At 43.4% G+C, this 14,280-nt stretch overlaps 1 protein-coding gene across 1 annotated transcript in view; it reads left to right on the forward strand.

Annotated features, from left to right (window-relative positions):
• CBX1 (chromobox 1) overlaps positions 1 to 14,280 on the forward strand; it is a 57,307-nt gene that overhangs the window by 15,689 nt on the left and 27,338 nt on the right. Inside the window, exon 2 of the mRNA XM_068264193.1 lies at positions 12,922 to 13,088. Coding sequence (XP_068120294.1) covers positions 12,940 to 13,088 — 149 coding nt within the window. The 5' untranslated portion in view covers positions 12,922 to 12,939. The remainder of the gene's footprint in view (positions 1 to 12,921; positions 13,089 to 14,280) is intronic.

Genomic DNA, 14,280 nt, shown 5'->3' on the forward strand with positions numbered 1-14,280 from the left:
AAACATTTGGGTATCACGCAGATATGACTTAAGTCCCAGGACATATGGTCTCAACACCTGATCTAAATATTTAGCTACCGGGGAGAAGACTGATTCTACCCCTGCTACAATCGGCCGGCCGGGGGGGTTGGTTAATTGCTTATGAATTTTTGGACAGATATATAGTACCGGGGTAATTGGATGTTCTTGAACAAGAAATTTGGCTAATTTTTCATCTATTATCTTGGTCTGCACAGCTGCAGATATCACAGCTTCCAGGCGTTTTTGGATCTCACTTAGTGGATCACCATCCAATTTAAGATAAGTCGATTCATCAGAGAGCTGTCTCATAATTTCACCCCGGTACATAGTAGTGTCCATCACTACACTACTATGTACCGGGGTGAAATTATGAGACAGCTCTCTGATGAATCGACTTATCTTAAATTGGATGGTGATCCACTAAGTGAGATCCAAAAACGCCTGGAAGCTGTGATATCTGCAGCTGTGCAGACCAAGATAATAGATGAAAAATTAGCCAAATTTCTTGTTCAAGAACATCCAATTACCCCGGTACTATATATCTGTCCAAAAATTCATAAGCAATTAACCAACCCCCCCGGCCGGCCGATTGTAGCAGGGGTAGAATCAGTCTTCTCCCCGGTAGCTAAATATTTAGATCAGGTGTTGAGACCATATGTCCTGGGACTTAAGTCATATCTGCGTGATACCCAAATGTTTTTGAACATCATTCGTAATATGGAACCTCTACAGGGTTCATGCTTGTTGGTGACATTGGATGTGGAGAGCCTCTACACCTCCATCCCACACGATGGGGGTGTAGAGGCCATTCATTACATGTTGGAAACAGCGGCTGATTTTTCAGACACTCAGATCAAATTTATCTGTGATTTGTTGAGGATTGTGTTGCAGTTTAATTATTTTAGGTTTGATGATACTTTTTATTTGCAGGTCAGGGGTACGGCAATGGGGTCGAATGTGGCCCCGTCCTACGCAAACATCTTTATGGGAGTGTACGAGGAGATGTTCGTATACACCAATGGGTTATTTCAGAAATACGCCAAACAGTGGCATAGATATATAGATGATGTTTTTTGCGTGTGGGCGGGGCCACATTCGACCCTTGTTTCTTTTGTCGATGAACTGATGGGCAGATGTCCAACGATTAGACTTACTATTCATTCGTCTGTGGAGGAAGTGAGCTTTCTTGATACATTGGTTAGACGGAGAGGGGATAGGTTGACCACCGACCTCTATGTCAAGCCAACGGATGTGAACTCCCTTCTCCATTACGGGAGTTTCCATCCGATGGCTACTAGGGGTTCGGTTCCCATCAGTCAATTCCAGAGAATAAACCATATAGTTGAGGATGAGGGGATGCGGGCCAGGAGACTTGACGAGATGCAAAGCAAATTTGAAACTAGGGGATATCCAACACATATCCTACAAAAGGCACGTGCTAGGACAACTGGACAATTTGGGGGACAGAGTAACAGACAGCGGATACATAACCGTATCCCCTTTGTTACTAGATACAACACCCATAGCTCTAACATAGCGAGGATTATACAACGACACTGGCATCTATTGACCGATAGCTTCCCTGAGATTGAGCAGTTTAGGAACCCCCCACTTATATCATATAGAAAACCACCGACACTTAGGGACCGATTAGTACATGCGGACATGACCTCAGATACTGGTACAGTACAGACACATAGAAGGGGGACTTATCCCTGCTTAAACTGTGTCCATTGCAGTTCTGTAATTAAGGGTTCGTTTTTTACACACCCTCATCAAGGTACTAGAATTTCAATAAAGGGGTGGCATACATGTGACTCAGATTATGTGGTTTATGCCCTTAAGTGCCCGTGTGGCCTATTATATATTGGACAGACTACTCAGAAACTCAAAAAGAGACTGTCATCACACAAACATGCCATTAGGGAACGACTTACAGATCAGGCAGTACCATACCACTTTGTACAGTCAGGTCACCATGTTAGCCAATCAAGATTTATGGTCATTGAACAGGTTACACAATTAAGAAGAGGGGGCGATCGATTGAAAAAACTGCTTTGGAGGGAGGCGTACTGGATTAAAAGACTGGACACAATGGAGCCCAGGGGTTTAAACAGGGAACTTGACCTGTTGCCTTTTTTATAATTTTGCTCCATTGTGCCCAGTCTTTACTGTATTTTGATATGCTTTATTGAGCTGTGCTATTGAAACACTTTATGTCCAACAGCTGTGTGCCTTAATCGAGAAGGCTCTTATATGGACAATATTGAATACTATATTAAATTCCTTCTCTATCTTCCCCCCTCTCCCCCCCCTACCCCTTTCTTCTTTCCTCCACCCCTTTTCCCCTTTTCCCTCTCCTTCCCTTCCTCCCCTACCCCTCTCTCAATTCCCTTCCCCCCTCCCCCCCCGTTTTCCTTTTCCCTCCTCTCCCTGGTTTGTTTGCTATAATAGCTCTGGTCCCCAGTTTAATACTAAGTGCAGCTAGCGTAAGTGTGTTTGTTCTATTAATTAACTATGTGTTAAATTACGCATCCGAGTGGAGGCGTGTATGTGGATCATCAGATGTGATAGATGTGCCGTATATGCGGATGATTAGACGTGATAGATGCTACAGTTGCATCAGAGTGGATGCGCATATGCGGATTACTGGACGCTATAGATATGCCACATTGGTATAGACAGCTCTGATTGGTCGGCACTCCGGGCCTCCTCAACATCTATGGGTGACGTCAGCGGCTACTTGCCGCTTGCGTCTCCCAAGTATCCGCCTAGACGCGCCGGGACGGCGCTTCGGCGCCGCCCCTGGTGCGACGTCACTCATGTTCTCCATCAGGTCCGCCGTGAGCGGACGGGTGGAGTGGGAGTGATGATGGGCGGACCAGGGAGGTCATGGAGCGTGCGACCAGGAGGGGCTGAAGAGATGGGAGGATCCAACCTGTGTGTCCTATCATAGCAGCCACATGTAAGTTCCCCATCAGGTCCGATATAGCGGGATCATTTTGATTGGTGGCTAGTAATTTGAATTGATTGGCTGTTGTCAACCATGTTTGCTATAAATGCCAGTGTATGTTTCTTATGATTGTAACCTCCAGCTAAAGCTTGATAAAGAGGCGTGCAGCCTTGAAACGTCGCATTATTTACTGGAAATGCTTTGACGAATAAAAGAGCAAAAGATGATCTAGATGGTGCCGGCTTTTTCTATTTTGATTTGCTGAATGATCCGGAGTGCTGCGGGATCGCTAGCCGGGCACGTCACATTGAAGATTACCATCTGGGAGGGTGCAGTCACTTCATCACTTACCTTAAGATCTCATGTTAAAATCGGACGGGAATCGGCCTGCAGTATATGGGCAGCTATAACGAACAGACACATTTATCTGAAATCCGATTTGATTAGAGATAAATTTGTCTCTTTGTCGAATCTGCCCAGAATCTCCTGATGTATGGGCACTTTTAGCAAATTGTCCTGTGCTTTGAGAAGTTCAAAATTCTTTTGAAAAATCCTGTACGCTGTATCCCCCAGGCTAAATGGGTGGACTATCTGGCTTATCGGTGCACATTTCCAGCCAGCATCTGTGGTGGTATTTGAGTGCATTACTGCATATGACTTCGGTAGCCTGCACATCTGGGAAAGCTTTGTTAATGGTGAACTATATAAACAGGTTATGGGGCAACGTGCTGCTATCCAGACACTTTTTTTCAGGGATAACGGGCTTATTTTATCAGGAATATGCCAGATTGTGTTTTGTATTTATCACAGCAGCATAGCTCCAAGGCAAAAGAGTGCCTTTGCTAAACTAGCCTGCCTACAGTCCAGACCTGCAACTCATTGACAGGCTTTATATTTTCAGTTGTTGTGGGTGCTGGAAAATCAAAATTATTCCACAATTCACACTTCCATGGTAACTGAAATGATATATGCTTGGCAAACCCCCAAAAACCTAGCCACACTTTCCCCTTGGAACAAACTTCACATCTTTTACTACCATTTCTGACTGCAGAAATAGAACTTCAGTGATTGCTGCCTAATTTCCTCACATAACTGCGACACAGGGACTGACAGTACAGCATGGTAGCAGTCTTAAGCTAAATACTCACTTGATGACCTAGGAAAATGGATCCCAGCGACATCCCTCGACAACGAGCGTTCTGCGATCCATTTCCCCTGCGGGCGGGTACTCGCGACAGCATACAACGGGTGCGAATGGGAAGTCAAGCGTTTGCGGTACTTTACGTGTAGTAGTCTGGGATCTTGAAGATCGCATCCGCCTTTACAGTCTTTATTGCTGTGCGTTGCTAAGGGTTGTTCGCGTAACCCCACACCTGTACCCGCATCGCGAGATCACGGAAATGATCGCTTGTCGCTCCAAAAACATGGCCCATCGTCGGATAAATCAGTAGAGAAATTGCTAGAAAGTATGCTTGGCTATTTACTGAAAGGTTAGTAGCAAAGGAACTGAAGGGAGCAGTGAGATTACATGCGGTATCATTGTGCAATTTGCATAGTGTGAATGCACCCTTAAAATTGCACTCCGGGTTATAACGTGTGTAGTATGAATAGCCACATGGAAAGTTATGAGTAGAGCACTGCCATTTATTATTATTATTATTATTATTATTATGACTGTGAAAATGCTAAAAATGAAGTAATGTATGGGCACCCAAAAAAAGCCTTTTGCCCCATGTGGCCGTTGGCACTCTGTACCTATGAGTGAAGCAAATTGCTTCATAAACTTTTTGACTGGTTCCTTTGTATATGATTATGCATGCAGTTACAGTAAGCACAACTTACATTAACAGCTGAACTAATGGCAGGGCTTATTATATACTAAGCATTAGGACCGTTTATTGAGGGGCACTAGATTTTAGTCAAATGTCACGGCCCTGCGCTTGCACAGAATGGCGACAGCACACACGGATAGAGGTGGACGCAGACATCTGCACTTCTATTAGGTAGGATAAGGGCACCACGCATCTTGTAGCCAATAGGATTTTTTTTTTTAGGTGTCAGCATCAGGGCTGTGGAGTTGGTACAAAAATTACTCCGACTCCTCAGGTTCGGATTCCTCCGACTCCTCTTATTTGCATATTACAATTGTGTTGATTGAAAGTCTGTAACATGAAATGCATCGCTTAACTGCCAACGCTTAGGAATTTTAAAACACGGCTGAAGTGAGAAATATGGAGGCTGCCATATTTATTCCTTTTTAAACAATGCCAGTTAACTGGCTAGCCGGCTATTCTTCTGCCTCTAATACTTTTAGTCATAGACTAGTCCTTGGTAAGAGTACTTGTAGAAGACAGGAACAAAGAACATCTATCAGGCCCTAGGCAATGTAACTGTGGGTACATGTAATAAATGATGTGCAGGTACTCTGCAGAAGAATGAAGGGATTCTTCCTCTAGTACACATTCTTCATATACTATCTGAACCAGGTTTATGGGTGATAGACAACACCTCTTTGTTCAATCTGCACAACATTCTCAGTGGATTCCCTGAAGCTCTGTGGAGAGTGCATATGTAGAGTGTAGTACTACTGTGTAACAAAGTAAACCTGAGACAGATGAAATTAGTTTTATACATACATGGGGCTTCTTTTAGCCCCCTTCAGGCTAATCAGTCCCTCGCTGTCCTCCTCCGCCACCTGGATCTTCTGCTATGGGTCCAGGTACTTGAGCCAGTCTGGCGTAGTGCGCATGCACGCACACACTCAACTGCAGGGAGCGTACTACACCTGCGCAGCACTATTGTGCAAGTGCAGAATGCTCCTGGCTGTGGGAGCGGCACGTGGCCGGACTGCGCTGACTGGCTAAATTACCGGGATTCATAGAAGAAGATCCAGGTGGCGGACAGCATGGGACTAATTGGCCTGAAGGGGGCTGGAGGAAGCCAAAAGTATAAAACTTTTCTTTTAATCGGTCTCAGGTACCCTTTAATTCGTAGTCTCTAAACCAAATTTTAACAACATATCAAATTATTTGATTTCATGAGCAAAGGGAGTGCATACATTTGCATAAACCAGCATCAACGCAGAATTATTTGCATCTCATAGACCATCTCTATTAGTGACACAGCTACACATCAGGCTTTATTCTTAGAGAATGGATGTTATTTAGTGTATATATAAGATTCCTGTGTACACATCATATATACAGTCACAATCACATATGTGTATTTGACTTTAAAAATACGGGAACTGCTTTATAGAAGTAGCACAAGTAACTATTTTTTGATTTATTTCATTTTTGTGGACTAAGCAAAGCTATTACTGTATATATAAATTTATTTATGATGACTATTATCTGAGAAATAGAACATTTTGTCATAATTTCTATTTTAATTACAGTTTAAATTCAACAGGAATCAGAGTTGGTGCATTTTTCTTCCCGACTCCAGGTACCCAAAAATTACTCCGACCTCGACTCCGACTTCACAGCCCTGGTCAGCATAATTGTGCCCATACGTGGTACCATGAAAATGTTTGATTTTCCCCGTTTTATTCAACCAAAATGATTGAACTGAAAGAATGTTGAAAATAATCTTTTCTCTTTCGATCAAGAAAAACTGATTATTTAGTTGTTGTTTTTTGTTTGTTTTTTTTGTTTTATAAAAATCCGATCGAGCATGTTGGAAAAAAATTTACATTCGATAATTTTGTCCAGATTTTCTGATAAACCGAATGTTCGTGTTTGGTACCAAAAAAAAAATGTGAATGATCAAACAGAATTATCTAATTGAAAATACTGTACGATGTATGGGTACCATTAGAGAAAACCTCAAACGTTCAAATCTCTGGGATTTGTCCAGCGTTTATTGACTAACATGCAGCCCACCTACATACCTATTGGTGTGCATTTGCTTTGCTGCCTGCTATTGTTACATTGAGATACAGTATGTGCATCACAGAGACCAACGGGTAGTAAGAATTAAATCTTTAGAGCAGGAATCCAGGGAAATAATGATCAGAATTTTGGGGGATTACCAGGCGCACAGAAAGCCAAGTCTGTTTAACCACTACACTCGCCCCAGAAACAGATTGCAAAGACAAGAGGCACGCTATTACAAATGTATTTTCACCTTTGGAGGAGTACATAACAGAAATCATTAGAGACAAATAGAATACATCTGGCACCTTATCTGGTAACATCTGTCACATATGCAGCTTCCTGGTAACGGAGCAGGTGTGCAGGGAGGGGAGAGGGCAGCAAGTAACAGTAGTGAGGACTTCCTGCAGTGCTGCATTATCCCAGCCTCTGGCTTCTCCTCTGCTCAGATGGGGATTCCAGGCTAGTGTGTGCGGCATCTCCTTGGCAATGTACGGCCCGATGCCAACTGCAGATTGCAAACGCCCAAGTCCCGATGCCCACTACAGATTGCAAACGCCCAAGTCCCGATGCCCACTACAGATTGCAAACGCCCAAAGCCAGACGCGTGCACAAAACTATTTTGCGTGCACGTTAATGACCTGCGGCATGATTGTCAGGAATCGGCTCGCGGCACGCCTGCATATACGGTTCCCGACTGCGGGTTTGACCAGATCGAGAGGGGAAGCAGCCTTAGTCAAGCTAAAACAAGGCTGTGACCCCTCAGAACACTTCTCACTGCCACCACTAGCTGTTGCTAGACACTTCCACTCTGCTGTCGAGTTACGCGCACTGGCGTTTTCGTACGTTGGGTCAGCTGCGGGCTTTAGGCCAACGTATAACAAACACCCCACACACACGCACAATTACAATCTTACACTGTAGTGAAGCAAAACAACTAACAGTCGTTCCGAACGATACTGTTAGCCTTCCCACTCGGCGGTCGAGCGCGGAAGTGCCCCATACACACAATGCAATTACAATTTTATACGGTAGGGTTGCTCAGTCATACAATCAGGCATGGACTTATACACAGTTACATTTCAATCTCTTCTAGGTTATGAGTGTTAGTTTAGTACAGCAGAAGTCAAACTTATTAAATATCGAATTAATATTCCAGGAAAAAAAGTGGAACAATGCAGAAAATAATATATACAAAAGATGTACAAAAACAAGTAAAAAAGTTACAAAGTAAAAGTTACGATACACACAAGGATATTTGTATAAAAATAAACCGGGGATCAAAACGTTACCAGCGTTGTTTGAACGTCATTGGAAGGAGAACGCCGCTTTCGACCAGTAGTCAGGCAGCCCTATCGTTTGCTATCTCCAAAGAGCTACCAGTTGTGACTGTCCTAGCTGCTGTTTTATAGTCCCAAGTGTTGCCCCGGGCAAAGAATGTTTCATGCCACAATCGAATGCAATTTCCCAGCTTGTTATATCCTTCCTGTGATATGCGACCTTCAAAGCTTTCCTGGGTTAGTATTTGATCTTTTCAGAGATTTCAGAACACTTCCATAACCCCAATTTCCACAGGTAAAAGTCTATACATCAAAAGATGTATTTTGGGTGAAGCTTCCTGGCTGTTATATGTAAACTCCTGGCTCAGGCTGGTGTGAGCTGTGTCAAAGCATACTGCAGCCAGTCCAGGTGACAATTGCTCCCAAGCACAATACACCTCTGAGACAGTATTCAGACAACAGGGTCAGACCACCTGTATAGGTTTCAAGCAACTGTCTGATTAAGTGTTTCCTAATTACCTGTTTCTGGCTGTCCAGAGGAACTGTATGCCAATGTCCAAGCCCCCTGCTTCCAGAGGAATTCAATGCAAATGCAGGTCTATTGACCCACACACACAATCACATTAACAGTCCATGAAGCTAGCCTGGCATATCTACACCTTTGACATAATACACAGCAGATAGAAAAATGATAGAATATGTTCCTGTATTATCCCAACATTAGAACTAGCTGCTATATCATGACAATGATGTCGGGAAGTTGCGCTGCGACGCTGATTAGCAGCAGTAGTTCTAAATCAACAGACGGGAAAACGCAGGGGCTGGACATCATGAAGCTCCCAGATACGTTACATCGTGAGTCTCTGAAATGCTTCATCTAATGTGAAAGTTCTAAATGCAGCCTAGGAGCGATCCGTCAAAATGCACCAACTAACATGTTTCTGTCATGTGGTCTATAGCTTACACTGCTAAATTCCACAATTATTCCAAGTGTGGGCATCATAATCTTCACAAGTGTAGCCACAAAAACACATAATCTGATAGATGCCCCCCCCCCTTTTTGGAGGGAGTAAAGTAGTTGGGGTCCCCTTATAGCTCTGGGGTCCCCTGTAGTTATGCCCCTGTAAGACAAGGTAAAGGTGTTTTTTATACAATTCAGTTATACTACATACCTACTAAAACAATGAAATCACCATCTAGTATGACTTAATTTCATCTCTCAGCTGCAGATGAATTTATAATCACAGAGCGGAGATTTGCCTGCTTGTCATTGGTTACTGTACAGGATGAGATGTAAACAATTGGCACATGGTGTGACTAATTATATAGTGGAGAGTCCTGTCATTAGCTGGAAAGTAATACTTTACTACATGTCACAGTGATGTGCACCTCACAGACAGAATGGTGATTCTTTAGAAATGGATTTGAAGGATGTGGAGCTTCAGTGTACTTAAAGGAGAGCGCTGCGATGTGTTCCATGAATGTATCCATCTATTTATATTGGCTACTGCAATTGAATTACACAGACGCTCATTTTAGATGCAGTATAAAGCTTTTATATGCATTTGTACAGGTTTTTATGCTGCCACCCTCCTCAAAAAACACCAGAAACTCTATAGATAAGCCAGTTACCCAAAAGCACAGAACTATGAAGACTACAGGAAATACAATACTGTCCCAGTGGCTCTTTTTTTGTGTGTCAGGGAAGAAAATTGTGTATGTTAAAGCTACAGCCCCCCCTGCTTGTATAGGTTTATCGCAGCTGTACCTCTTCAGCATTAGCTCAGCCTGCACAGTATGGAGGATGGCCAAACTACAGCAGTGTTTCCCAACCCGTGTGTCACGACACATTCATGTGTCGTGGCAGCTCTGGGTATGTGTTGTGGAAAATCAGAGAAGTGCAGCCGGGTAGAGCAGGGATCTGCAAACTTGGCTCTTCAGCTGTTAAAGAACTACAAGTCCCACAATGCAGTTGCCTTTATGAATCATGACTGTGGCTGTCAGACTCCTGCAATGCATTGTGGGACTTGTAGTTCCTTAACAGCTGGATAGCCAAGTTTGCAGATCACTGGGGTGGAGTAATGTTACAAGAAAAATGGCTGTTAATGTAATTCCATCTTAGCCCTCCTCTCAACCCATGAAGTGCCGTCCTCTTTCGTACCAACCCCCAGCTTTGTCCTGTGTTGTATAATCTTGTTACGTCTGTCATTCGTGTATCATTGTATATACTTATTGTCCAGCGCTGTGTAATATGTTGCCTCTTTATAAATACAATAAATAATAATAAAAAGGATGTGGAAATGTTGGTTAAAGCTCACACACATGACTCATCTTCTATGGAGGAATTTATAGCCATTTTCATGCGGTAACCAGAGGTTTAGCATCTCTTATGCAGCCTGTCCACACTCGGCTCCCATAGAAAACGAGCAGCAGGTGTACCATGCAGCCCATCCATATGCAAGCTACATGCGTAACAATATATTCTGATCTGCAATGCATAAATGGGAGGCAAGAACTTCATTTCTGGAGACATAAGCGGATAGGTTAGTTCATAAATGAGAAAACCACAGCCCTCCTAACCATTGCGATTGGGAATTTCCCGGGTAGAGTGGCGACAGAAGCATCGGGATGGACAACAGCAGCGGAGGGATCACAGCCACATGTAATGTGACTGTAATGATGGCCTGGGTGATGCGGCTCAAGTTCAGATCATGACAATTCAGCCAGCTCCCAGTTCACTTCATTGAGTGGCACTGGATCCATAAAAAAGGGCGTTACTTACTAAGCCTAGCTCCCTATCCTAGCTCTGCATAGGGATTAGAAGGAGTAAGAAGCACATCATGTACCAGTATAGGAGAGGGAGGGGGCTACTAGACACCAGGGAACAGTATAGGGAAGGGCGAGGGACCACTAGACCCTAGAAAAATATATAGGGGAGGAAGGAACACTAAATCCCAGGAAACTGGATTTGAGAGGGAGGAGTCCACTTGACTCCAGAGAACTGTATAGGGGAGGGATGGGGAACACTAGACCCCAGTGAAATGTGTAGGGAAGGAAGGAAGGAACACAAGACCCCCAGGAAACTGTATAGGGGAGCAAGGAACGAACACTAGACCCCAGGAAACTAGATAGGAAAGGGAGGAGTCCACTTGACTCCAGAGAACTTTATAGTGGAAGGATGGGGAACACTAGACCCCAGTGAAATGTGTAGGGAAGGGAGGAAGGAACACTAGACCCCATGGAACTGTATAGGGGAGGGAGGGGTTCACTACATTTAAGAAAGCCGTATACTCTGAGGGCTCTTTCACGCTGGCGCGGTGCAGCACTTTACCGCAGCCTACCCCTATGGCTATGTAAATCTAGGGGGTGTGCTGCACTGAAAGTTCCCTATCTAATGCAAGTGCATACCTACATTACCATGCGGCATACTGGAAGTCATGTAAGCCTATGGCGACACTTTTTTTTTTTTTTTTTTTACTTAAATGACCGCCGCAAGTATTATGCGTTCTGCGTGGAAGTGTATTTTAGCAGTATGCTTCCGCGCACGTGATCACTTCCACCACAGGAAGTGAGCGTCACTTCCTGCTTAGCCGGCTGCCAGACAGATTACTGCGGTGATCCCCAAAGGCCCATTTTTGGTGTTGCAGAGCAGTCCGCTGATCCCATTCTGGAAGGCATGCAGCTTCTTGTGCTCTATTGCGCCAAAAGTCACCACACACACAGTAACAAAATTTGTTGTTGGCTTGGAGGCTAGCGACCCATCTGTACAGCCGCTTCCTACACTGTTGCCCAAGGGATCAAGCCCCTATCGGGCAACATAACTTGTAAGTGTATACTTAGCCTAATGATCTAACCTTTGTCATGTAATAGAAGGGACTGTATAAAGTATCCATTCAATGTATTCACTCAGTTTACCCTTCTACCACATAGATTTGGTAAGATTGAACAAAAAAATATTGGTGGGCATAAGACTCACTTGAGAGGGTTGCTAATGAAGTTTTTAGGCATCACTAATGAAGCATCTGTACTTGGAGTACATGAGCTGAAGTTAGGGTACAAAATCAGATATTTACCTAAAGAGAGGGAAGCCTCAGGATCCTATTGAGGCTTCCCTCCCTGCTTTGAAGTCCCCCATTGCTAAGTGCGACCCCCCCAGAAGATTCGTGACAAGGCATTGTCGCTAATCCTTTTGGGGTCGCGCAGCTCTTCTCCTCCAGTGTGGCTCCACAATAGTCGACCTAGTCTGCCTGTGCATGTGCATTAAGGCAGAGCTGCGGGGTCTGTGGTACTGCGCATAAGCAGGCAGGCTTGTGCCGCTACTGCACGGGCTTCAGGAAGAAGATCTGCGCAGCCCCGATGTGAAAGGGGGCTTCAAATAAGCGAGGGAAGCCTCAATAGGATACTGAGGCTTCCCTCTCAAGGTATCTATCTGTTTTTTTACCCCGAGCTTCGGCTGTAGTGCTGGACTTGTGGCGAGCGACTAGGCCAACCCACTGTTTTGTCTTGGTGCATGTGCTGTAGGGTTCTACTGCCTACTCGTATATCTTTCTAGGGACATAAATGATTTAGCATATTTGTATCAATGATAGATGCTTCTTTTAAAGTAATAGAAAGTGTAGTTATCCTTTTAAACAGCAAATAAACCTCTCTTGGATCCTTGCAGTACATGACCCGTAAAACCTTCTGTTTTAAGAAGTCAGTGCAGTTATTTTCATGATATGCTGATGTACTTGATGAAGTTGCAACATATAGCAGTTTTCCAGATTTTTTTTTTCCCCACCTTTCCATTCAGGCTCTTTAAACCAGAAATATGGCGACCTCTATGGGGAAAAAGCAAAACAAGAAAAAGATGGAAGAAGTGGATGAAGAGGAGGAGGAGTATGTGGTGGAGAAGGTTTTGGACCGGCGGGTTGTGAAAGGCAAAGTTGAATATCTGCTAAAGTGGAAAGGTTTCTCTGAGTAAGTACTCTTATCCTGGAGGTTAGTGCGTGCACGCCCAGAACATATCCCTCATTGTGGGCTGGTAAAAGGGAAACTTTACTGTAAATAAGCGGGGGGGGCGGGGGCTGTGGGTATAACAGAACATAATGAATTATTCGTGATACCTAGTTTTATAGTAGGGAACAAGTATCACAAACCTTTGTTAAATTTAAAATACATGTGCTAGTTGTATATTTCTCCCAGAGTAAAATGTGCTATACATTTATTTTTTCTTATGTAGCTGTCACTTACAGTAGCTAGCAGAAATGTGACAGATTCCATCTCCTCATGGGGGATTTTCATTTTTTTTTTTATTATTATTATTATTGTCAGGAACCCTGTGGACACTATTCTGGCATTTGGGGTGTGCCATTGCCATCCAGGGAGTGCTTTTGTAAATAAAGGAAATAAAATTCCATGTGAGAAGATGAATTAGTCCAAAATCTGTGAGATCTGTCACATTTCCTCTGCCTACTGTAAGTGACAGAAACATAAGAAAAAAGTAATTTATGGTGCATATTAATCTGAAAAATGTACAACTAACTATTTTAAATTGTACAAATTGTTGGTATAGTGGGCCTTTGATTATCCTGGTTTCAGGATCAGAAACACATCATATATGTATATATTGCTGTAAATTGTTATGTAATTCCACCCTTCCCGTCATGTTTAGCCTAGGCTATATTGCTATGCAGCCTTCTCCCCCTCCCAGTGCAGTCTGGAAGACCAGGTGTTGTTTCTGCTCACTTTGGCACTCACAACAAACATTCTGCAGCGATGCTCCTTATGAGCAGTATATATGTTGCCACTGGGGATAAATTAAAATAAACCGATGAGATCAACAATTTTATCCTACTCCTAAAACTGTTTTATTTTTAAGTATTTGTGGGTTTTCTTTTATATTTAACATTTTCAAATTAGGTTAAATGTTTTAATGTCTCTCTAATAAGTGGCAGCCTATTAAGTGTCCCAGAGTTAGAAAAAGGTCAAAAGTTCATGTACTTTATCTCTGCCTGCCCTCAGAAGTTGTATTCTGCCAGGAAAACTTTTAAGGCTGTAATTTGCTTATCAGTGAGGTTTACTATATTCCCGACAAGGTACCGACAAGACAGAAGCTGTCACTTCCATGCAGAGAAATTAACTGTTTCTGGCAGCAAAATAAGTAAATGTA

The sequence above is a fragment of the Hyperolius riggenbachi genome, chromosome 12 (assembly GCF_040937935.1).
Source record: "Hyperolius riggenbachi isolate aHypRig1 chromosome 12, aHypRig1.pri, whole genome shotgun sequence".
NCBI classification, from domain to species: Eukaryota; Metazoa; Chordata; class Amphibia; order Anura; family Hyperoliidae; genus Hyperolius; species Hyperolius riggenbachi.